Source organism: Stomoxys calcitrans, chromosome 5, assembly GCF_963082655.1.
Source record: "Stomoxys calcitrans chromosome 5, idStoCalc2.1, whole genome shotgun sequence".
Lineage (NCBI taxonomy): Eukaryota > Metazoa > Arthropoda > Insecta > Diptera > Muscidae > Stomoxys > Stomoxys calcitrans.
The window spans coordinates 33,780,154-33,806,649 of NC_081556.1; the positions used below are offsets into that span (position 1 = coordinate 33,780,154).

At 37.8% G+C, this 26,496-nt stretch overlaps 1 protein-coding gene across 1 annotated transcript in view; it reads left to right on the forward strand.

Moving 5' to 3' along the window:
• The window catches only part of LOC106083656 (KN motif and ankyrin repeat domain-containing protein 2), an 89,138-nt gene that overhangs the window by 15,964 nt on the left and 46,678 nt on the right, over nt 1-26,496 (forward strand). Inside the window, exon 3 of the mRNA XM_013246803.2 lies at nt 982-1,495. Within this exon, the coding sequence (XP_013102257.2) occupies nt 982-1,495 (514 nt within the window). The remainder of the gene's footprint in view (nt 1-981; nt 1,496-26,496) is intronic.

The window sequence follows — 26,496 nt, forward strand, 5'->3', positions numbered from 1 at the left end:
ATTTTTTATACAAATTTCACTGAAAATTTCCTTATATACGAAATTCCGGTGAAAATTTTCCTAAAGTCGAAATTCCAGTGAAAATATCCCTAGCGACAAAATTTCGGTGAAATTTCCTGTAAATACAAGATTTTAGTAAAATTTTCCCTAAAGACAAAATTTTAGCAAAATTTTCCCAAAACAAAATTTCATTGAAATTTTCTCTAAGCTCAAAATTACCGTAAAATACCATCAAAATATTCAAATGATAAAATTTTTTTTAAATTTAAACCTAAAATACTACAAGAAAAAGTCCAATTTTGCAAATGAAATTCCCTCGCTATATCACATTCTCATTTCACACTGCAGAGCTCTCAAAATCAAGTCACAACAAGATTAATAAAATTCTCCACAGCCATGGCACAAGGCAGATTTCTACGCATGATATTTTCTGTCATTAAAAACCATTAAAATTTTCATTACACCATAAAAGTAAGATCAACACTTTTGAGGCAATAACAGCCAACATTAAAAATTGAAAACACAAACTCACACTCCCAAAAATGTCATATTTCAATTAAGGCGAAGAAGAAATCTTAGGGATATGAAGAAAACTTCAATTTGCTGTCAAAAGCCCATTGAGAAAAGATGACATGAACATCACTTTGATCTTTGGCTGAATGAAAATGAAATGAGACACTGGTACAGAGGCAGCCATGCCAATGGACGAATGGACGCAGCAACGATTACATGGTTGGAACAACAGACAAAAACTTCAACGGGAATGGGGGAATGATGGAATGAGCATGGCAAAAGCAAAAGTGTGACAAAACTTATTAAAAACAAGGCACATTAATGGGAACAAATGTTTCCGTGTGATCATGTTGAAAGATCAAAAGAGAGCTATAATGATGTTGGGGCATAAGACAACTTTCTCTAGTACATAAATAATAAAAAAAAATTTTAAAATATCATAATTTTTTTCCCTTGTTTTCATTTCAGTTGCCCCATGAAAATGAGCCAGATTCACCTTTTACAAGTCTACAGAGAACTCCCTCCTTTACATCCACCCCCTATCAGTATCAGGCCACTAGACCCAGATCTTCTTCAGTTCCGCGTTTTGGCTCCACCACACCCACACCCTATCCAAGGTCTGAATCACCCTATGGCACAGCTTCTTCCACCTGTTCTTCATATCGTGGTGCTGAAAGTGATAATCCTCCTTATCCCTTGCGAAGGCCTCCCATGAGTCCACCTGAAACAAAAGCCTTTCTAAGGGATGCCCTCGATGAGGTTTGCAGCGATTTTGAAAAGACCTTGGAGAGGACTTCCATGAAGAGAAAGAAAACGGCTCTCAGAGATGACTCTGGAGGAGGGAGATTTGGTAGAAGTTTTCCCTATAGCAGTGATCGAAATAACAACAATCATTTGGTCAAGGGCCTCAGTTACAACTATCAGGATAAACGCTATAACGGCTGGTCTTGGGACACCACGGACAATGGCCATGATGTGGGAGGTAAGTCAAATATATTTGAAATTTTAATAATGAAAATCGAATTTAAAGAAAAAATTAACAAAATTTATTTCGTGGAAATCAATTAAAGTATTTTAAGTAAAAAACAAGTAAAAGCGTGCTAAGTTCGGCCGGGCCGAATCTTATATACCCTCCACCATGGATCGCATATGTCGAGTTCTTTTCCCGGCATCTCTTCTTAGGCAAAAAAAGGATATAAGAAAAGATTTGCTCTGCTATTAGAGCGATATCAAGATATGGTCCGGTTTGGACTACAATTAAATTATATGTTGGAGACCTGTGTAAAATGTCAGCCAATTCGAATAAGAATTGCGCCCTTTGTGGGCTCAAGAAGTAAAATAGAGAGATCGATTTATATGGGAGCTATATCAGGCTATAAACCGATTCAGACCATAATAAACACGTATGTTAATGGTCATGAGAGAATCCGTCGTACAAAATTTCAGGCAAATCGGATAATAATTGCGACCTCTACAGGCTCAAGAAGTCAAGATCCCAGATCGGTTTATATGACAGCTATATCAGGTTATGAACCGATTTGAACCATATTTGGCACAGTTGTTGGATATCATAACAAAATACTACGTGCCAAAATTCATTCAAATTGGATAAGAATTGCGCCCTCTAGAGGCTCAAGAAGTCAAGACCCCAGATCGGTTTATATGACAGCTACATCAGGTTATGGACCGATTACAACCATACTTGGCACAGTTGTTGGATATCGTAACAAAACACGTCGTGCAAAATTTCATTCCAATCGGATAAGAATTGCACACTCTAGAGGCTCAAGAAGTCAAGACCCAAGATCGGTTTATATGGCAGCTGTATCAGGTTATGAATCAATTTCAACCATACTTGGCACAGTTGTTGGATGTCATAACAAAACACGTCGTGCAAAATTTCATTCCAATCGGATAAGAATTGCGCACTCTAGAGGCTCAAGAAGTCAAGACCCAATATCGGTTTATATGGCAGCTATATCAGGTTATAGACCGATTTGAACCATACTTGGCACAGTTGTTGGATGTCGTAACAAAACACGTCGTGCAAAATTTCATTCCAATCGGATAAGAATTGCGCACTCTAGAGGCTCAAGAAGTCAAGACCCTTGATCGGTTTATATGGCAGCTATATCAGGTTATGGACCGATTTGAACCATACTTAGCATAATTGTTGGATATCATAACAAAACACGTCGTGCAAAATTTCATCCCAATCGGATAAGAATTGCGCACTCTAGAGGCTCAAGAAGTCAAGACCCAAGATCGGTTTATATGGCAGCTATATCAAAACATGGACCGATATGGCCCATTTACAATACCAACCGACCTACACTAATAAGAAGTATTTGTGCAAAATTTCAAGCGGCTAGCTTTACTCCTTCGGAAGTTAGCGTGCTTTCGACAGACAGACGGACGGACGGACGGACGGACGGACGGACGGACGGACGGACGGACGGACGGACAGACGGACGGACATGGCTAGATCGACATAAAATTTCACGACGATCAAGAATATATATACTTTATGGGGTCTCAGACGAATATTTCGAGTAGTTACAAACAGAATGACGAAATTAGTATACCCCCCATCTTATGGTGGAGGGTATAACAAGTCATTGTTCAATTGTAATAACAAAATGTTGGCCGTTTGAACCATAAGCGACACGGATGTCGATGCGCCTAACATAAGTCACTGTGTCAAATTTCAGTGAAATCGGATTATAAATGCGCATTTTATTGGGCCAAGACTTTAAATCGAGAGATTGGTCTATATGACAGCTATATCCAAATCTGGACCGATCTGGGCCAAATTGAAAAAGGATGTCGAAGGGCCTAACATAACTCAATGTCTCAAATTTTGGCAAAATCAGACAATAAATGCGCCTTAAATTCTTAAATCGAGAGATCGGTCTATATGGCAGCTATATTCAAATATGGACCGATCTGAGCCAAATTGAAGAAGGATGTCGAAGGGCCTAACCCAACTCACTGTCCCACATTTTGGCAACATCGAACACTAAATGCGTCTTTTATGGGCGCGAAACCTTAAATCGAGAAATCGGTCTATATCCAAATCTGGGATAATTACGGAAAGATGTCGAATGGCCCAAATTTCGGCGAAATCGGACAATAAATGAGCTTTTAATGGCCCCAACACCTCATTCGGTCATTTATTATTTGGGACAGTAAGTTTCGTCAGGTCCTTCGACATCTTTCTTCAATTTGGTCCAGATCGGTCCAGATTTGGATATAGCTGCCATATAGAAGGAGAAGGATATCAAATGGCCTAACACAACTCACTGTCCCAAATTTCAGAGAAATAGGAAAATAAATGTGGCTTTTATGGGCGTAAAACCTTAAATCGAGAGATCGGTCTATATGGCAGCTATATTCAAATATGGACCGATCTGGACCAAATTGAAAAAAAATATCGAAGGGTCTAACACAACTCACTGTCCCAAATTTCAACGAAATAGGAAAATAAATGTGGCTTTTATGGGCCTAGGACCCTTAATCGGCGGATCGGTCTACATGACAGCTATATCCAAATCTGGACCGATCTGGACCAAATTGAAGAAAGATGTCGAAGGACCAAACGCAAGTCAATGTCCCAAATTTCAGCAAAATCGGATAATAACTGTGGCTTTTATGGACCTAAGACCCTAAATCGGTGGATCGGTCTATATGGTAGCTATATCCATACCTGAACCGATCTGAACCAAATTGTAGAAGGATATCGAAAGGCCTGACCCAACTCACTGTCTCAAATTTTGGCAAAATCGGACAATAAATGCGCCTTTTATGGGCTCAAAACTTTCAGCTTTATCCAAATTTGGACCGATCTGTGCCATATTGCAGAAGTATATTGAGGTTCTTAACCTAACCGATTGTCCCAAATTTCGGCAACATTGGACAATAAATGCGCCTTTTATGGGCCTAAAACCTTAAATTGAGAGATCGGTCTATATGGCAGCTACATCCAAATCTGGACTGATCTGGACCAAATTTCAGAAAAATGTCGATGGGCCTAACGAAACTTACTGTCCCAAATAATAAATGACCGAATGTTTGTCCATGTTAATTTGTGTACCAAGTACAAGTCGTACCTTTTATCCGATCGTTTTCAAATTTGGTCCAGTCTTGTTTTTCGGCCCAGAGACGAAGCCCATTGAAATTGGAAAAATCGGTTCAGATTTGGATATAGCTTCCCTATATATGTTCGTGCGATGTGCAGTAATAATGCAATAAAATGGTAATTTGTTAATCGATTCTCTCGAAAATTAGCAGGTAGGGTTTTCTCTTGACCTTCGACATTACTGGCGAATTTCATAGAAATCCGTTCAGATTTAGATATAGCTGTCATATATGTGTATCGCCCGATTTTCATTTCAAGAGCCATTGCAAGCGCATTTGTTGCCAATCTAGCCAAAATTTTGCACAACACTTTCCTCGACGACTTCCACAATATCTGAGTAGTTTACTCGAAATCGTTTAGTTTATTTAATAACACATCAGAAAACATCCGCCGAAGTCCATTAAAATTGCTTCAGAATTAGATATACCTCGCACATTGTACTTATAGGGCAGGTGTAGGGTGTTATATAGTCGGCACCACCCGCCTTTTGCCCTTCCTTACTGATTTTTTATGGAATCGAAAACGTTTGACGTTAATTGATCCAATTAAAAAATTAATTGTATATTTCGAAAATTTCAATAGTTTTATTGATATCAATTAAAAAGTTAATTGAAAATTTAAACAAAAATCATTTATTGTGTTGCATCAATTAAATTTGAAATTTCAAATATTTTTAATCATTTTCAATTGAATATGCAGTTTTTTTTTGGAATTTTTTCAATCACCTTTTTCAAGAACTGTGATTAATGATATCATTTTCGTTGTTGAATCAGCTTCAATTAAAAATTTAATTGGATTAATTAATTTCGTAATTGAAATCAATTTTTATTTTTTCTATGTAACGGCCACAATGAGTAAGACTTTTATTCTAGCTCACTACAGCAAAGAAATAGACCTCTTCAGGTAAAATTTTCATGAAAATTTTGATAAAACGTTTGTAGATATGAATATTTTCTTAAAATATTAAGAATTTTTATTAAAATCGAAATTTTTGGAGTACATATTGGCAAACTTAAAGTATCCCTGTTGTTCTTTAATTAAATGTTCATTTGCAAATTTGCATTTTTTCACACATATTTTACTTCCATCAATTTTCAATTTTTCTACATTTAGCTCAGTCTACGGTACGCCAAAATCATTGCACTTAATTATTTATTTTTTTTTGTTTTTATTTATTTTTCGCATCAAATACTGTTGATGTCCTCACATTTAATTCACATCAATTGTCAATTGGCAAATGTATCTTAAGTGTCGTTTCAACTTATGCCGAAATGTATCCATTTTTTATTTGGTTTTGTTGTGTGAGCTGTTACGGCTGTGATGAAGTTGAAAATCAGCTCAAATTTTTGTCTCAAATGAATGTTAAGTAACTTTAAAAATAAACATTTTAAATGATTTTTTTTTCGCGACTTGTGTGAACGTTTGATTTTTAAAATAAACACCAATTGTTGGGTAGCATCATGAGACAATGTGCGAAATCAATATCTACTGAAACTCTTCATTATAAGGCAGAGCTGTAAAGGAGTGCAAACATGAAAATTAACAAAACGAACGAATAATGCTATTGACTAAAGAATTACTAGATAGGTGCCTTGCAGAAAGATTTTTTATGTAGTTGAAAGTAAAAAGCTTAAATTTTATCAAGTTTTGTGGAAACTGAGTATGCCAGTTGATGATCTGCGTCTGTTTCCAGTGGAGCAGCAGATCTAGAGCCCCGGAGTAGGCTTAAAATGGACCCCAAAGACCCAACAACTGCGGTGGTGGTATCAAGCCGTGGCATGTTGTCTGTTACTGAGACCTCGACTGGTGGAGCGGTTGCGCCTGGCTCTACTAGCCGACAGATGACTGGTCAGCATGGGCTTTTGACGAAGACATTTGGTTCGAGTCCTAAAGACAAGGCTCAACCTATTTTTTCTTCGCGTGTCTACAATTTGCCTAGGCCATCGGCTTTCTTGAGCAAATCAATGCGCTCTTTAAGAGGTTTAAATAATAGAAGGCGCATTGTTTCCAGGTTTATTGACAGGCTTGGTGCGAATGATCCTAAAACTCCCACCTATAAATAGAGAGGCCACTTAATAGGGCTCGAAAATTCCCCGCACCGGCCTACACCAAAGGCAAAACGGCCAGATTCGGAAACGCCACCGCAGTCAACCAAAAATCTGTGGTCACCTGGGGGGCATCCCTCAAAATAACTAAGGCGAACAATAGTAATATGGGTCCAAGGACCTTTGCTAATTTCGCTAAGGACAGATTGGTGATGGTAGTTGTCGACAAGAGAGAAGAACAGGAACAATTGGAGTGGGCTAGTCAATGAACTGACATCTTTATACTCCGATCAACTCTCAATTGAGATGTCTCATTGCGCCCTAAAGAAGATTGGCGAGATGTGACCAAGCGCAGCACTGGATTTAGTCAAGAAGGAAGATATTCCTTTTTGGCCAATAGCACACGCTTGAATACCAAGGATTCCTTCAGATCCTTAATCCATACGTGGGAGACTAAGGGGCTATAATTCGAATCTTTCAACCACCGATTGGTAGATTGGATGAAGCTGATCGCGACCGGAGATGTTGCGTTGCGTTTTGTTTGTTCGTTTGTTTGTCTGTTCCGTATAGACTCAAAAATTTACACAGAAATGTACATACTCCAATTGTCAAAAGCGCTAGATCTTGAGAGATGCTAGAGATGCGAGCACCGATTTAAGCGAAATTTTGTATGCTACGTTATGGTACCCCAAAAACAAATTAAACGAAATTGGCATAACATTTTTGGATCAAATAACCTGAGGGGACGCCCCATCCCAAAACCCACCCGGACGGACATGTTTACTGATTGGGGAAATATGGGTATCAAATCAAAGGCATTTAAGAGTAGAGTACAAAATTTGGTATACAAATTTCGCCTAAAGTGTTTGGTGGCTTCCCCACCCCCAAAAACCCTTCAACAGGACTCTCACCGCATTGGGCAAAATGGGTATCAAATGGAAGGTATTTAAAAGTAGAGTTAGAATATACAAATTTATTCCTTGGCATCTGAAGCACCTCACCACACACCAAAAAAAAAGGAATTAAAAATAATATACAAAGGCCGATCAGGATAGAATAGAACAGTAATAAAAAGATCCAGTTTCCCTGAATATCTTTATAGCCACCTTCAAAATGCTTGACATTAAACGGTTAAACTAAATCGGTTAATAGTAAAAAACGAATTTGATATCCAATTTTGAGGCCAAGTGCTTGGGGGTCGTTTCATCCCATAAACTCCCCCTAAACCAATGGCTATTTGGGGCTAAAATAAAAGAAATTTAAGAGGGAATAAGTGCGTGGGTGGCAGCCCCACCCTAGATACCCCCTAAAGTGAACACATTTGTGGATTATGGCAGTAAGGGGCTTAAAACTGATATCTGTTTTATGACCAAGTGTTTCAGGCACGCCTCATCTAAACTTCCCCTAAACTACACATATATAGAAGGCATATCAATTTAGAAGGGCATCGACTTTTTTCAATAAACGGCCTATTCTTAGGAATTTGGCCAATGAAGCCATGGGTGAAAAATCAAACTTTCGGTTTCAACGAGATACTTTGGGGTTTTTGGCCAATAATTAGCAATCTTTCGATTCTGTCGTTAAAATCCGGCAGCTCGATTTTTATTTTAGACCCATGGTTTCTTGGACAAAACTTCTTACATTTTTATGTAGATAACGATTGTTATCTATTGCCCACCTTTTCGTCCATACATTCTATGCCTTCCACATGTACACCACTTTACGAAGTTAGGAGTATAACATCTTCTATAGTCTAGAAGCCTCAGATATATCTTCCGAGAAGTTACAGAATTCTATGAAGAATTTTTTCTAAGTTGTTATACCCTTCACCATAGGATGAGGGTATACTAATTTCGTCATTCTGTTTGTAACTTCTCGAAATATTCGTCGAAGACCCCATAAAGTATATACAATATATTCTTGATCGTCGCGACATTTTATGTCGATCTAGCCATGTCCGTCCGTCTGTCTGTCGAAAGCACGCTAACTTCCGAAAGAGTAAAGCTAGCCGCTTGAAATTTTGCACAAATACTTCTTATAAGTGTAGGTCGTTTGGTATTGTAAATGGGCCATATCGGTCCATGTTTTGATATAGCTGCCATATAAACCGACCTTGGGTCTTGACTTCTTGAGCCACTGGAGTGCGCAATTCTTATCCGATTGGAATGAAATTTTGCACGACGTGTTTTGTTATCATATCCAATAACTGTGCCAAGTATGATTCAAATCGGCCCATAACTTAATAAAGCTGCCATATAAACCGATTTTGGGTCTTGACTTCTTGAGCCTCTAGAGTGCGCAATCCTTATCCGATTGGAATGAAATTTTGCACGAGGTGTTTTGTTATAATATCCAACAACTGTGCCAAGTATGGTTTAAATCGGTTCATAACCTGATATAGCTGTTATATAAACAGATTTGGGGACTTGACTTCTTGAGCTTATAGAGGGCGCAATTCCTATCCGATTTGGCTGAAATTTTGCAAGACGTATTTTATTCTTACTTTCAACAACTGTGTCAAACAAGGTTCAAATCGGTTTATAACGTGATATAGCTGCCATATAAATCAATTTGGGATCTTGACTTCTGAGCCTTTAGAGGTCGCCATTATTATCCGATTTGCCTGAAATTTTTTACGACGTATTCTTTCATGACCACGTATGTTGAATACGTGTTTATTATGGTCTGATTCGGTCTATAGCCCGATACAGCTGCCATATAAATCGATCTCTCTATTTTACTTCTTGAGCCCCCAAAGGGTGCAATTCTTATTCAAATTGGCTGACATTTTACACAGGTCTCCAACATATAATTTAATTGTGGTCCAAACCGGACCATATCTTGATATCGCTCTAATAGCAGAGCAAATCTTTTCTTATATCCTTTTTTTGCCTAAGAAGAGATGCCGGGAAAAGAACTCGACAAATGCGATCCATGGTGGAGGGTATATAAGATTCGGCCCGGCCGAACTTAGCACGCTTTTATTTGTTTTTAACTCACCCTTGTACATTTTTAAATGCTTTTTATATCCTACACCACTACTGTGGTACAGGGTATTATAACTTAGTGCATTTGTTTGTAACACCCAAAAGGAAGAGTGAGGGACCCATTGATACCGATCGACTCAGAATCAATTTCTGATTCGATTTAGCTATGTCCGTCTATCTGTCTGTCCGTCTGCCCATGTTGATTTGTGTACAAACTATAGGTCGCAATTTTCATCCGATCGTCTTCAAATTTGATACGGACATGTTTTTCGACCTAGAGACGAAACCTATTGAAATTGGAAAAAACCGATTCAGATTTGGATATAGCTCCCAAATATATATGTTCGTCCTATTTGCAGTAATACAGCAATAAAATGGTCATTTGTTAACCGATTATCTCGAAGTTTGGTAGGAAGTGTATTCTTATGACTCTCGACATTATTGGTGAATTTCATAGAAATTGGTTCAGATTTAGTTATAGCTCTCATATATATATATCGCCCGATTTTCACTCCTAGAGCCACTGCAATTGCATTTATTCACCAATCTTCCCAAAATTTAGTACAACGCTTTTCTCGACGACTTTCACAATCGACTGGTCGAAATCGGTGCAGATTTAGATATAGCTCCCATGTATATGTTCGTCCGATTTTGAGTAATATTTCAATAAAGTGGTCAATTGTTAACCGATTCTCTCGAAATTTGTCAATAATGATATTCTTATGACTCTCGACATTATTGGTGAATTTCATAGAAATCGGTTCGGATTTGGATATAGCTCTCTGTATACATATCGCCAGATTTTCACTCCTACAGCCACTGCAATCGCATTTATTGACCAATCTTCCCAAAATTTTGTACAACGCTTTCCTCGAAGACTACCACAGATATCTATAAAGTTTGGTCGAAATCGGTTCAGATTTAGATATAGCTCCGCTATATATGTTCGTCCGATTTTGAGAAATATTGCAATAAAGTGTTCATTTGCTAACCGATTCTCTCGAAATTTAGCAGGAAGGATTTTCTTATTACTCTTAATATTGCTGGAGAATTTCATAAAAATTGGTTCAGATATAGATATAACTGTCATAAATGTATATCGCCCGATTTTCACTTCTAAGGCATTTGTTCACTAATATTGCCAAAATATCTAAGAAGATCTACATATATCTAGACAAAATCTTCCCTGTTAATCGCCGATAAATTTTGACAAAATTTTTAATTAATTAGGAACATAACAATGATCTTCATTAAAATTTTTAATAGATTTCTGCTCCGTTGAAAAGTTTTTGAGAAGAAAAGGCGCCGCTTTAAATTTTCAAACTAAATGCTATTTAAAATACATAAAATTTCTTTAATGCAAAACAATTCCGTCGTTTGATCCAAATTACGACGATTTTGTGGTCATAAATCCAAAAATTGTTTGTTTTTTCTTCACATAATCAATGTCATGAATATGGAATGAAATTAGCCAAACATTAGCAAAAGCGATTTTTGTGTATTGGCCTCCCCTATCACTAATTATGTGTGAATCTCTTTAGCGTACAATGTTATTCGCACAAAAAGTTTCTTGAGACTCTACGAAACTACAATGGCCGAGCATAAATTGGTTATATATCTCTGGTTGAGAGATGCTAATTTTGAGCTAAAGCAAGTTTTATTAGTTCATTAAGTAATCATGGATGTTCATAGCAATCACTACTCTAATAATAAAAATGATTTCTTGTTCGCTGGATCACCATCATCTTCACCATTATCATCTGTGAGTTTATCTTCATTTCCATTTTGTGTTCTTCATTTTTCTCCTTCTTTTCATGTGTATGGTCTCCACATTTATCATTTGAGATTTATTTTATCTGGTTTTTTGTTTCCCATTTTAAAAATTAAATTAAAGGTGTAAACGAAGTTATAGAAATATGATATAGTGTTAACAATGAGTTATGTTTTGTCTATGACGTGGGAAAATCATCAAGCCAAAAAAATGGCAAAAATGGCAAAAAATAACAGAAAAAAAATTAAATTAAAACAAAGCAACATTTGTCTAACATGAAGTCTGGTTCAGGGTTTTTTCTCCGTTTAAAGTCGTTTTTTTTTTGCTTTGCCAATAAATATGTTTTGCACGAATCCAAAGTGATTCATAGACTCATGTCAAGTTTTTGATATAATTTTGTTTGTCTGACATATATTAAAAAATTAAACAAACGTACGATGTGTGCAGATCCAATGGCAAAGCGGAGAGCTTTGGTAATAAAATACCCTACAAAATATTTGAAAATAAAAACTTGGCCAAATCATACCTCCTATGGAGAAGTTTAACATACAAGAAATATTTGGGAAATGTTGTCTGTTTTGCTCAGGGCTCAAGGTTTCTTGATATTGACGTTAGGATTTTAAGCCAGGAGTGGGGTTAAGTACTTACACAGCAATCATAAGACGCCTGTTAAGAGAATCTTAGAGCCTCAGGTCAGTAGAATATTCTGTATCTCCAACTCATAATTTGAAAACCAGTAAGGAAGGGAAAATGTCGGGCGGTGCCGACTGTATAATACCCTACACCTACCCTATAAGTACAATGTGGAACCTATATCCAATTCTGAACCAATTTTGATGGACCTCGGAGAGCAAATATGTTCAAACTGTAAAAACTACGGTTGACAAATGACAACATTATGGCAAATTACCCAAAATCAGACGAACATACAGCGGTCAAAAAAAGTATTCATCATTAGCAAAATTGATAATAAATTCACTTATTTTGGGTAATTGAAGAAAATTTAAAGTAAACAAATAATGCAGTTTTATGCAATAGTTTATTTTTCGTAATATGTTTTAAAATAAATTCAAAAAATAAATTTAATTAGCGCAAAAAATGCAATTTTATATAATAACACCAAAAACAGAACAAAAAAAGTATTCATCATTGATGTGCTATCATCAAAGTCAAATTCAAATATTATTTGGGAATCCCCCTTTTCTGTTTTATTTAGTAAAGGAGGCTTTGCCCTTGACAGCAAATATTTAATTTCATTGAAAATATAGTTTTTGTCAAAATGGGTGGTAAGCAAAACGAGGTTTCTGATGAGGTAAAAGTTTTGATAATAAAACACCACAGGAATGGTTTAACTCAAAAAACTATCAGTGAAATATTAAATAGACCACGATCTACTATACAATCCATCATCAGAAAGTGGACAGAAACGAAAACTGTTGACAATAAACCAAGATCTGGTCGACCAAAAGCACTTTCAGTTGGAGATGTGCGTTGGCTAGTGCGGCAAGTTCAGAAAACTCCGAAGACAAATGCGACCATTCTTCGTAAAAACACTATGGAATATTTAGGGAAGGAAGTTACTACACAAACAATTCGAAATACACTCAAAAGGCATAGTTACAGAGGAAGAACTGCACGTAAGAAGCCCTTTATAAATAAAATAAACCGAGTGAATAGGCTAAACTTCGCAAAAATGTATGTAAAACAGCCCGAATCATTTTGGAAAACAGTCATTTTTGCAGACGAGATCAAGTTTAATCTTTTTGGGTGCGATGGAAAGGTCATAGTGTACAGAAAACCAAATACAGAGCTTGAAGAACGAAACACAGTTGCTACTGTAAAACATGGTGGAGGTGGTTTAATGGTTTGGGGGTGTTTGGCGGCTTCAGGAGCGGGAAATCTTGAAATTATTAATGGAGTAATGGATCATAAGTATTACATTGACATTTTAAAGAGGAATTTAAAAGATAGTGCTGTAAAACTTGGGCTTGGTAATAACTTTCAATATTATCAAGATAATGACCCCAAACATTCTGCTTTAAATACCAAGATGTGGATGCTGTATAACTGCCCCAAAGTCATTAAAACTCCTCCTCAAAGTCCCGACTTGAACCCAATTGAACATCTTTGGGAACATCTCGAACGCAAATTGAGAACGCGCAATTTTTCGAGCAAGAGTCAAATGCAACAGGTGATAATGGAGGAATGGACTAATATAGACCAAAATATAACCGCTAAATTAGTCCAATCGATGTCAAACCGTTTAAAAGAAGTTATAAGACGCGGTGGTCGAATAACAAAGTATTAATTTTTTTAAATTATGTTATTTATTTTTTTGTTTTTTTGCAATGATGAATACTTTTTTTGTTTAATTTTTTGTGTTCAGCTGTAAAATGGCCCTTTTTGTTCCAATAAATACTATTTTTTTCTTTAAAAACAATGAAATTGTGTACATATATATCACACAAGCACTACTGCATCATTAGTTTAATATGTTTTTATTCCAATTGTCTTTTGTAGACTTATTAAAAAAAAAACATTGAATGATGAATACTTTTTTTGACCGCTGTATATATGGGAGCTATATTTAATTCTGAACACTTGCAGTGGCTCTTAAAGTGAAAATCGGGCGATATACATATATGACAGCTATATCTAAATCTAAACCAATTTCCATAAAATTCACCAGTAATATTGAGAGTCATAAGAAAATCACTCCTGCAAAATTTCGACAGAATCCGATAACAAATGATAAATTTTTTGCAATATTTCTCAAAATCGGGCGAACATATATATGAGAGCTATATCTAAATCTGAACCGATTTCGACCAAACTTCTCAGATACTGTGGCAGTCGTCGAGGAAAGCGTTTTGCACAATTTTGGCAAGATGGATCAATAAATGCGCTTGCTGTGACTCTAGAAGTTAAAATCCGGCCAAATGTATATATGAGAGCTATATCTTAAACTGAATCGATTTCCATAAAATTCATCAGTAATATTCAGAGTCAAGAGAAAATCGGTTAACAAAAGATTTCGAGAAAATCGGTTAACAAAAAACAATTTTATTGCAATATTACTGGAAATCGGAAGAACATATATATGGTAGCTATATCTAAATCTCAACCGATTTTGACCAAACTCTATGTATATTGTGATAGTCATCGAGGAAAGCGTTGTGCAATATTTTGCCAAGATTGGTCAATAAATGGGCTTGCAATGGCTCTAGGAATGAAAATCGGGCGATATATTGGGTTGCCCAAAAAGTAATTGCGGATTTTTTAAAAGAAAGTAAATGCATTTTTAATAAAACTTAGAATGAACTTTAATCAAATATACTTTTTTACACTTTTTTTTTAAAGCAAGCTAAAAGTAACAGCTAATAACTGACAGAAGAAAGAATGCAATTACAGAGTCACAAGCTGTGAAAAAATTTGTCAACGCCGACTATATGAAAAATCCGCAATTACTTTTTGGGCAACCCAATATATATATAAGAGCTATATCTAAATCTGATTCGATTTCCATGAAATTCACCAATAATGTCGACAGTCGTAAAAAAATCCTTCCTGCCAAATTTCGAGAGAATCGGTTAACAAATGACTATTTTATTGCATTATTACTGAAAATCGGACGAATATATATATGGGAGCTATATCCAGATCTGAACCGCGTTTTTCCAATTTCAATAGGCTTCGTCTGTAGGCCGAAAAACATGGCTGTACCAAATTTTAAGACGATCGGATGAAAACTGCGACCTGTACTTTGTACACAAATTAACATGGACAGACGGACAGGCAGACGGACGGACAGACAGACAGACGGACATAGCTAAATCGAATCATTAAGTGATTCTGAGTCGATCGGTATACTTATCAATGGGTCTATCTCTCTTCCATTTGGGTGTTACAAACTAATTCACTATGTTATAATACCCCGTGCCACAGTAGTGGTGTAGGGTATAAAAATCAAGGATATAACGTTGGCGAAATTTGCTCCTTCTGTATTCTTAAGACAAAAAATGGAGAAATTGGTTCATATGACCAAAAAACTTCTCCCCCAAGAAACCTATGAAACAAGCAGGAATGCCTGAGTACAACTGAGGTATGGACAATAAATCAGTCAATAGTAACTCGTGGTGTAATGAAGTGGCAATAGGAGAAGACTTGAGGGAAGAGACCTTTGGATGGATGGTTAAAGCACAACACGCTTGAAGGCTAATTTCTCGTTTTTTCTGAATGTGGTTATATCGAGACTGAAAGGTCAAGAAATCTTACCAGGTCACCTAGACCTTACTTCATTGTACTGACAAGGCTGCGAAAGAACGACTTATGATTCTAAGTTTACATTTCTTCAGCGCTGGACAAGAGCAGAATCTCCTCTTCCTTATGTTCACAACTGCGGCAATGGTCTTTGTATGGAAGTTTTAGTCTCTTTGCAATTTTCCCTATAGGCTTGTGGCCCGTCAGTACTTTTATCAGTCTTGACAAGTTCCGCCGATTTACATACTTTATTTAGAACCCGGTATTTTATTAAGTATCAGGTTCTTTATTAAGTATCATGTACTTTATTAAGTACCTGGTACTTTATTAAGTACAAGGTACTTTATTAAGTACCAGGTACTTTATTAAGTACCAGGTACTTTATTAAGTACCAGGTACTTTATTAAGTACCAGGTACTTTATTAAGTACCAGGTACTTTATTAAGTACCAGGTACTTTATTACGTACCAGGTACTTTATTAAGTACCAGGTACTTTATTAAGTACCAGGTACTTTATTAAGTACCAGGTACTTTATTATGTACCAGTTACTTTATTAAGTACCAAGTACTTTATCAAGTACCAATTACCTTATTAAGTACCAGGTACTTTATTATGTAACAGGTACTTTATTAGGTACCAGGTACTTTTTTACGTGTCAGCTACTTGTAAGTTTTGGTTACTTTTTTAAATGTCAGGTACTATTTTATGCGGCATGTATTTCTTTAAGTACCAGGTGCTTTGTTAAGTGCCAGGTACTTTTTAAGTTCCAGGTATTTTTAAGCACAGTATACTTTATTAGGTTCCAGGTAATTTTTAAACGCCAGTTTCTTTTTTAAGTGTTAGGTACTTCTTTAAGTGTTAGGTACTTCTTTAAGTGCCTGGTACTTCTTTAAGTGCCTGGTACTTCTTTAAGTGCCTGGTACTTCTTTAAGTGCCTGGTACTTCTTTAAGTACCAGTTACTTCTTTAAGTACCCGTTACTTCTTTAAGTGTCAGATGCTTTATTAAGTAGCAGGTACTTTACTAAGTGCCAGGCACTTTATTATGTGCCAGGTACTATATTAAGTGACAAGTACTTAATAAAGTGCCAGGTACTTTATTAAGTGCATTCTAATTTATTAACTGACATGTACTTTACTCAGTTCCAGGTACTTTATTAAATACCAGAAAATTTATTAGTCGCCAGGCCATGAAAGATTGGATTCACAGTCCCTAAGTCTCGTAAGTATGGATTCAAGCTCTGAGGGAATCCTTGGTATTCTAGCGTGTGCCATTAAACAAGAAGGGATATCATCCTTCTTGACTAAATACAGTACTGCGCTTGGCCATATCCCACCAATCTTCTTTAGGCCCCAACGATCAGTTGAACATTGATTGCCGAAAGCAATTCCTTTGTATCGGCTCCGATACCAGCCTGCATCGTTACAAACAGGTGGAGGCGCAAGCAACTCCGCAAGCACGTCGTAGTATACATATGACATTCCATTGACTATCCCACTCCAATTTTTCCTAACCATGTAGCCATGTTCTCAACAAACTGTTCTTAAAGACATTAGCAGAGGTTCTTGGTCCGATATTACTATTGTATTATTCGCCTAAGTTCATTTGGGCATGGGTTGCCCTCCAGGTGAACGCAGCCTTTTGGTTGACTGCGGTGGCGTTTCCAAATCTAGCCGTGTAGCCTTTGGAGTAGCTCGTGCAACTAATCTCCGGGCTCGATTAAGAGTGCCCCACTCTTTGTCGGTGAGCGTTTCAGGGTCATTCGCGCCAAATCTCGCATTAAAACTGAGAGCCATGCGCCTTTCATTATTCCAATTCCATTATAAAGTAGCAGGCACCGGGGACAAGGTACTTTATTTAGTACCAGGTGCTTTATGTAGTACCAGGTACATTTTTAGTACCGGATACTTTTTTTCATTGCTATGTACTTTATTTAACAAAGTACCGGGTACTTTATTTAGTACTGGGTACTTTTTAGTACGGGGTAATTTGTTTAATAAAGTGACTGGTATTTTTTCTAATAAAATACCAGGACTACAGGCCAACAAGTCTCTAATCTTTCATTTTTGAAGACTTTAGAGAGACTAGTTGACACATGTATCACGGGTCGTCTTGACTCTTCACTCGCAAACGGCTAGCAGTATGCCTACAATAAGGGTCGGGCGTTGGGTAGTGCCCTTTATAATGTGGTTAGCTACATAATGTCCATATGACTGATCACTGCGGGTACGTGATGGCCATTGGTTATTTAAAGCCGCCAAAAAAACTCGCCTTGTCATATCGAGCATCATAGGCATTCAGCAATTAAGCAAGAGCCGGTGCCTCCCGACTTCTCACTGAGACTCTCCACTCGATGCCGCTGATTGTCCGCGACTGCAGTTGCAGCTACTCCGTAGCATTCGAAGCATCTTACTATGCGCAACCTGTAGACGCGCCCGGTAGCTCTCAGCTGAGCTTCTCGTGATAACCACTATACAGATCGGAGCTCAAAGTTCTAGTCTGTGTGGGGTTAATAGTTATGTCGTGCCGGGGCCGTAGTCATGGTAGGTGGTCGTTTTCTTTCTACTATTTCGGACCTCGCTTAGAGAGTCTTGAGGAAGCTAACCAGACCAAAGACCAATATTTTGTTATACACAATTGAACAATGATTTGTTCTTATTAGTATTTGGTCCATATCGGAACATATTTGGATATAGCTGCTATGGGGTATAAGGAATGTATTTTTCACCGGATTTTGACGAAATGTGGTTTATGGGTATCCAAAGTTCGGCCCGGCCGAACTTAACGCCTTTTTGCTTGTTTCTGTACGATGTGGTATCGCTAAGCAGCACGCCGTTCAGGATCCGTTAAAAATAGTCAGCATTAGTAAGGGAATAACCGCTGCAATAACAATTTTTTATGTTTTTGCTCAACTTTAGGCCACTATGGCTTGCACATCAACAGTAGTATCTGTGCTGAATATCAATTCGTTCTAATGCTTTGATGATTTCCTCATTTGAGTAGACCTTATGGGCATGGTTTATTGATGGCGATCATGAGTTATATACTCATGTGTACTAAAATTTAAAAGTTATTTCAAATTGTTACAAACGTTATGACCAGTTAAGTACACTCCCCTACCTATGGTGATGTAAAAACATACGAAATCTTCATTAACATCAAAACAAGATACGGTGTAAAATAGCAAAAAATTATGGCATAAATTTTATGTGCAGTTCAATTTTACCAAGATTGGCTCAACGCTTGGCTGTGGCGAATCGAACGACTGACTTTGCGAAGCTTAGTTAGTCAAACATTGAGAAGAGCCTTTGAGGAAAAAAAAAAAATACAAATATGACTGTTATAATGATGAATTTGCAATTGTTTCAATTTAGCTTGGGACATGTTTGCCAACACAGCTGTAAGACCATAGAATTTCAGCTTGAAAAAGTCAATCTAAAAATCTATGGAAAAACGAAACATTTATGATCAACCATATTTGTCAGTTGACAAAAATTTATGTTGTTTTTTTTTTTTTGTGCTGCCTTCAAGCCAGACGGACTTCTCAGTGATAGCTGGATCGATGATTTTTTTTTTTTTTTGTTGATGTTGGTGTTGATAGTCATCGGTTTTTATTCCCATACGGGCATAATTTATGCAACCCACAATTTTTTCCTTGTCTATATGAATTTTTTCTTGATTTTGCACTCACAAAACCGAGTTTGAAATGCGCAATTTATGTGGTATTTTTGAATATTTATTTGAATGCTGTGGAAAATTCAATCAGCCTAAAACTATTAAAACTTATTTGTATGCAGTCACATTTAAAATTCCTTACCGCTTGAGGTTTTTTTGGACACCGCTAACCTCCCACCCAACCTCACGTAAAAAAAAAAAATCAAATCATTGGCCAAACAAAATGAATTTAAAATTTGCAACGCCAATTGAAATTCAAATGTTTCGCATTTAACGTCTTTTTGACGTAATATTTGTTACAAACAATTGTCACGCTGTTTTGTGTCTATATGCAGTTTTTCGTCACTACTTTGTCTGGGTTTTGTTTTTGTTTATATATATAAAAATTTTTTTAATTTAGTAATATTTTAGTTTGCATAACATTTTGGTAACAATTTTGACGCTTTCATTTGTTACAAGTCAGCGACTTTTTTGCTCCAAAAATGTAAATTACTTTAGACTTCCGACAGTTGTGACAGTTTTAAGGTATTAGTGAGAAACTGGTTTGTTAAACGTTTTTATACCCATCACCATAGAGGTATACTAATCTAGTTATACCGTTTACTTACTTACCTTAATTGGCCATGACACATCATTTGTTACACTAGCCGAACGTAGCATAGCGTTCCAAGCGCCTCGATCTTCTGGGAGCTCAGTCTAAAAACTCTGGCACCAAGTTTCGAGATGTCTCCCACCACTTGATCTTCTCATCGGGCTTTTGGTCTTCCCGGTTTGCGTGTACCACAGTGTGTCAAGACTTCTTTGCTGGAGCTTCTTCCTCCATTCTGACAACATGACCTAGCCAATGCAGCCGTTAAATTTTGATACGTGTAACTATCCTATCGTCGTCATACGGCTCATACAACTCGTGGTTCATACGTCGCCTCCATTCTCCATTAACGCAAACTGGTCCATATATTTTACAAAGAATCTTTCTCTCAAACACTCCAAACACTGCCTCGTCTGCTTTCACAAGTAGCCATGCCTCAGAACTATATAACAGCACGGATAGTAACAGTGTCTTGTATAGTGTAATCTTCGTCTGTCGAGAGGTGGCCTTGTTTCTAAACTGCTTACTTAATCCAAAGTAGCATCTGTTTGCCAGTATTATTCTTCGCTTAATTTCAAAACTGGTGGCATTCGTTTCGGTTACGGCGGTGCCAAGGTAGATAAAGTTACTGACTATCTCAAAGTTGTGGTTCTCAACTTTCTCCATTTTCTTTATCTGCTCGGTTGTGCAAGGCTTTTTGGGAGTTGAAACCATACATTTCGTCTTATCTCCATTTACTAACAGACCCATCTTCACTGACTATCTTTCGAGTCTTTCAAAGGCTGCAGTTACTACTTCCGGTGACCGAACTATGATATCGATGTCGTCGGCATAGGCGAGTAGCAGGTGTACTCTTGTGATTAGTGTGCCATATCTATTCACTTCTGCATCTCGTATAATCTTCTCCAGCAGGATATTAAAGAGATCACACGAGAGGCTGTCTCCTTGTCTGAAACCTCGTTTGGTATGGAATGGTTCGGAGAGATTCTTTCCTATTCTTACTGAGGAACGCGAATCAACGAGTGTCATCCTGCAGAGTCTTAAAAATTTTGCAGGGATACCAAACTCAAACATGGCTTGAAATACCTTTGAACGTAAAGGAGCATCTAATGGGGCTTTGTAGTCAACAAAGAGATGGTAGGTATTGATTTGTCCTTCTCGGTTCTTCTCCAGGATTTGGCGCAGTGTGAATATCTGGTTTAGGGTGGATTTACCAGGTCTAAAGCCGTATTGATGGGGCCCAATTATCTCATTGACTTTAGGTTTCAATCTTTCACACAGTTCGCTCGAGAGTATCTTGTATGCGATAGGGAGGAGACTTATTCCTCTGTAGTTGGCACATTCCGTCTTGTCTCCTTTTTTGTGTACGGGACATAGTATGCTGAGGTTCCAATCATCGGGTATGCGTTTTTCTAGCCAGATTGCGCAGATAAGCTGATGCATACGCCTTATCAGCGTGTCGCCTCCAGTCTTAAAACGTTCATTGGGTAACCCGCCGGCTCCTGCTGCCTTGATGTTCTTTAGTCGAGTCACTGCTACCTGGACCTCATTCTGACTAGGAGGTAAACATTCTATACCATCATCAGGGATTGGTACTACGGTATCCTCTTCGCCGCCAACCTCGGACACTAGCAGTTGGGTAAAACGTTATCTGTGTCAATTGTCAGATTTTCTTCTTTGTCTCTGCAGGGAGATGTGCCTGCACCAAAACCATCGGTTTGATGTTTAATTCTTTGGTAGAATTTCCGGACTTCATTCTGGCCCCTGTACATCTCAATTCGCTCACACTCACGTCTTTCCATTTGCTTTTTCTTTCTGCGGAAAAGACGTTTCTCCTCTCTCCTTTTCTCCCGAGATCTCTCCTACATCTGGAGCGTTGCTACTGATTGCAGGGTTGCTCTATATGCCGCATTCTTGGCTTCAGTAGCATCTCGAAACATTTGGTCGTACCATGGGTTTCTTGGAGGAGGCTTCCGTTACCCAAGTTCGAATTTCGCGGCATTTTGCATGGAGTGGCCAATAGTTTTCCACTGCGTCATTATATCATCGGAACAAGGAGTGCTTTCATCAAGCAGTTGGGTCAGTCGAGTGGAGTATGCCGCTGCCATTTGTTGTGTTTGCAGCTTTTCAATGTCCTGCTTCCGTGCAGTGTCAGATCGTACTTTCCTCGCCATGTTCAAACGGGTGCGAACCTTTGCTGCAACAAGGTAATGATCTGAATCTATATTCGCTCCACGGATCGGTCGTACATCTAACACGCTAGATGAATGCCTTCCATCTATCACAACGTGATCAATTTGGTTCCTCGTGTTTTGATCTGTTGACAGCCATGTGGCCTTGTAAATATTTTTATGTTGAAGTCTGGTGCTACTAACTACCATGTTTTTTGCCGCTGGGAAATCTATCAACCTCAACCCATTACTGGACGTTATCTCGTAGAGGCTAAACTTTCCGGTTGTTAGACCTAAGATGTCTTCCTTCTCAATCTTCGCATTAAAATCTCACAGAACGATTTTAATATCATGGGAGAGGCAGCGGTCATATTCTTTTTAGGCGCTCGTAAAAAATATCCTTGGTCTGCTCGTCTTTGTCTTCCGTCGCGACGCGTCGTGGCATGGGTACAAATTAGGTTAGTGTTGAAGAATTTGGCTTTTATGCGGATTGTGGCTAGCCTCTCACCACCGGAGTAAAGCTGGAAACAAGGTGTTTTAGACTCCGACTAACCACAAATCCACAGCCAAATTTATGCCTCGTGTTATGGCAGCTATAGTATAGTTCGTCACCGTTTGGTGTTGTAGTGACGCCATTCCCAGTCCATCGCACTTCCTGTAAGGCGGTAATATCTGCCTTGTACATCTGCAATACATTCCAGGTACAGATCCGCAAATCATGGTCCTTTGTACGTTTGGGTGAGTCGTCAACGTGGTGGGGGTCCGTTTTTACTATTCCATTTGTAACATCTCGAAATACTTGTTTAAGACCCCATAAAGTTTACATACTTTCGATCGGCGCGACGTTCTGCGTAGAGCCATGTCCGTCTGACGAAATGGCGATAGCGGTCGAACGCGTAGAGAAACCCCCTTGAAATTTTGCACAGATACTTAATATTGATGTAAGTCGTTGGGGATTGCAAATGGGCCATATCGGTAAAAATTTATATATATAGCTCCCATATAAACCGATCTCTCGATTTGACATAACCTGATATAGTTGCCATGTAAACCGATCCCGGATCTTGACTTCTTGAGCTTCTAGAGGGCGCAATTCTCAACCGATATGGCAGAAATTTTGTCAGACTATAACTTGATATATAACTTGTTAAGTATATCAATCAGTTTGTCCGTCCATCTGCCTGTCTGCTTGCCAAATTACTAATATCAATGGGAAAACCCATGATGATAAGTAACAAAATCACATTTATATGCTTCTCTTTTGTTCGTTATATCCTAGCTCTACTGTAAAAAATTCGTAGAGTTCGTCTTATTTACCAGCTGATGCAAACACTCACGCATAGCTCCAATAAAAAATTTGATCTTCTTTCAATTATCACCTCCACATTGTTTGTTTGCTAAGCATGAATAACATGCAAGACAAAGTATGTATGCGTGTTCTTATATGACCAGGCAAACAAGCAGACAGACAGACAGGCCAACTAGGAGATGGACGGCATAATGATACAGTCATAATCTAATTTTGTTTGTTCACAAATGTTTCCAAAAGATTTATTTACATTTCTTATCAGCTGAGCGCCATCGTAATTTCACATATTTTTATATCCTACCCACTGCTGTGCTACAGGGCATTATAACTTAGTGAATTTGTTTGTAACACCCAGAAGGAAGAGAGATAGACCCATTGATAAGTACACCAATCGACTTAGAATTACTTTATGATTCAATTTAGCCATGTCCGTCTGTCTGTCCGTCCATATTAAATAGTATACCAAGTACGAGGGTTGCCTTTAATATTTCGGAATTAGAGATATTAATCATCGATTTATTGTTTTTCAAAATATTCACAATTAAGATAAAGGGTGATTTTTTTGAGGTTAGGATTTTCATGCATTAGTATTTGACAGATCACGTGGGATTTCAGACATGGTGTCAAAGAGAAAGATGCTCAGTATGCTTTGACATTTCATCTTGAATAGACTTACTAACGAGCAACGCTTGCAAATCATTGAATTTTATTACCAAAATCAGTGTTCGGTTCGAAATGTGTTCAAATTTTGACAAATTTTGTTCAGCGATGAGGCTCATTTCTGGTTGAATTGCTACGTAAATAAGCAAAATTGCCGCATTTGGAGTGAAGAGCAACCAGAAGCCGTTCAAGAACTGCCCATGCATCCCAAAAAAAGGAACTGTTTGATGAGGTTTGTACGCTGGTGGAATCATTGGACCGTATTTTTTCAAAGATGCTGTTGGACGCAACGTTACGGTGAATGAACACATTTCGAACCGAACACTGATTTTGGTAATAAAATTCAATGATTTGCAAGCGTTGCTCGTTAGTAAGTCTATTCATGATGAAATGTCAAAGCATACTGAGCATCTTTCTCTTTGACACCATGTCTGAAATCCCACGTGATCTGTCAAATACTAATGCATGAAAATCCTAACCTCAAAAAAATCACCCTATATATGTTCGTCTGATTTTGAGAAATATTGCTATAAAGTGGTCATTTGTGAACCGAACCTTTCGAAATTTAGCAGGAAGGATTTTCTTATGACTCTCGACATTATTGGCGAATTTCATAGAAATCCGTTCAGAGTTAGATATACCTGTCATATATGCATATCGCCCGATTTTCACATCTAAGGCCACTACAGGCGCATTGATTGACCAATCTTGGCAATTTTGCACAACGCTTTCCTCGACGACTACCATAATATCTGAGAAGTTTATTTGAAATCGGTTCAGATTTAGATATAGCTCCCATATGTATGGTAGACAGATTTTGGGTAATTTGACATAACGTTGTCGTTTGTCAACCGGCGTTATTTCAATTTTTGCAATTTTATCGGATTGTTTAAAAACCCATCTGAAAGCATCCGCCGGGGTCCATTAGATTGGTTCAGAATTAGACGTTCAGCGTCATAGGCGGCCATGCTAACCTCTGCGCTACGGTGGTCTCCGATGTGTTTTGTTATGATTTCCAATAATCTTGCTATGCATGGCCCAAATCGGTCCATAACCTGATACAGCTGCCATATTAACCGATCTTTAATCTTGACTTCTTGTTGAGCCACTAGAGGGCGTAATTCTACACGATTTGGTTGAAAGTTTGCGTAAGATGTTTTGTTATGACTTCCAATAATTTTGCTAAGTATGGTTGAAATCGGTCTATAACCTGATGTAGGTATAATAACCGATCTGGGGTCTTGACTCTGGAGCCTCTGGAGGGTGCAATTCCTATCCGATTTAGATGAAATTTTGTACGACGCTATGACTTTAAACAACTCTGCTAAGTATAAGTAAGTATGGTTAGTATGGTTCAAGTCGGTCCACGTTTTGATTTAGCTGCCATATAAACCGATTTTGACTCTTAATTTATTGAGCCACTAGAGGGCGCAATTCCTATCCGATTTGGGTAAAATTGTGCATGACGTGTTTTGTTACGTCTTCTCACTACTTTGCGAAGTATGGTTCAAATCGGTCTATAACCTGATGTAGCTGTCATAAAAACCGATCTGGGGTCTTGACTCCTGGACCCTCTAGAGGGTTCAATTCCTATCCGATTTGAATGAAATTTTGCACGACGTATATTGCTAAGACTTTTAGCAACTGTGCCATATGAGCCACTAGAGGGCGCAGTTCTTATCCACTTTGGCAAAAATTTTGCATGACGTATTTTGTTATGTCTTCCAACAACTTTGGTAAGTATGATTCAAATCGGTTCATAACCTGATATAGCTGCCATATTAACCGATCTGGGATCTAGACTTCTTGAGCCTCTAGAGGGCGCAATTATTTTCCGATTTGGCTGAAATTTTGTACAACGGCTTCTCTTATGACCTTCAACATACGTGTCAACTATGGTCTAAAGTAGTCTACAGCCTGATACAACTCCCATATAATCCGATTTCCCTAGTTTTCTCCTGGAATCCCTAAAGGGCGTAATTCTTTTTCGAATTGGCTGAATTTTTACACAATGATCTGCTACTATGGTCTCCAACATTCAATTCAATTACAATCCGAATCGGATCATAACTTGATAAGACTCCAGTAGCATAGCAATTCTTTTCTTTTATCATTTATTTGCCTAAAAAGAGATACCGGGAAAAGAACTCGACAAATACGATCCATGGTGGAGGGTATATAAGATTCGGCCCGACTGAACTTAGCACGCTTTTATTTGTTAATTTTAATAGTTTTGTGGATTTTGGTTGATTTCAAATTCCATCCCATTGTGCTCCACGCACCATCCCACTGTGCTCCACATAAGGTTTTTGCTTTGCTCACTTTACAGAAGCTTTGTGGCGTTGTTTTTTAAGAGAACACCTTGAAGCTGTTTCAC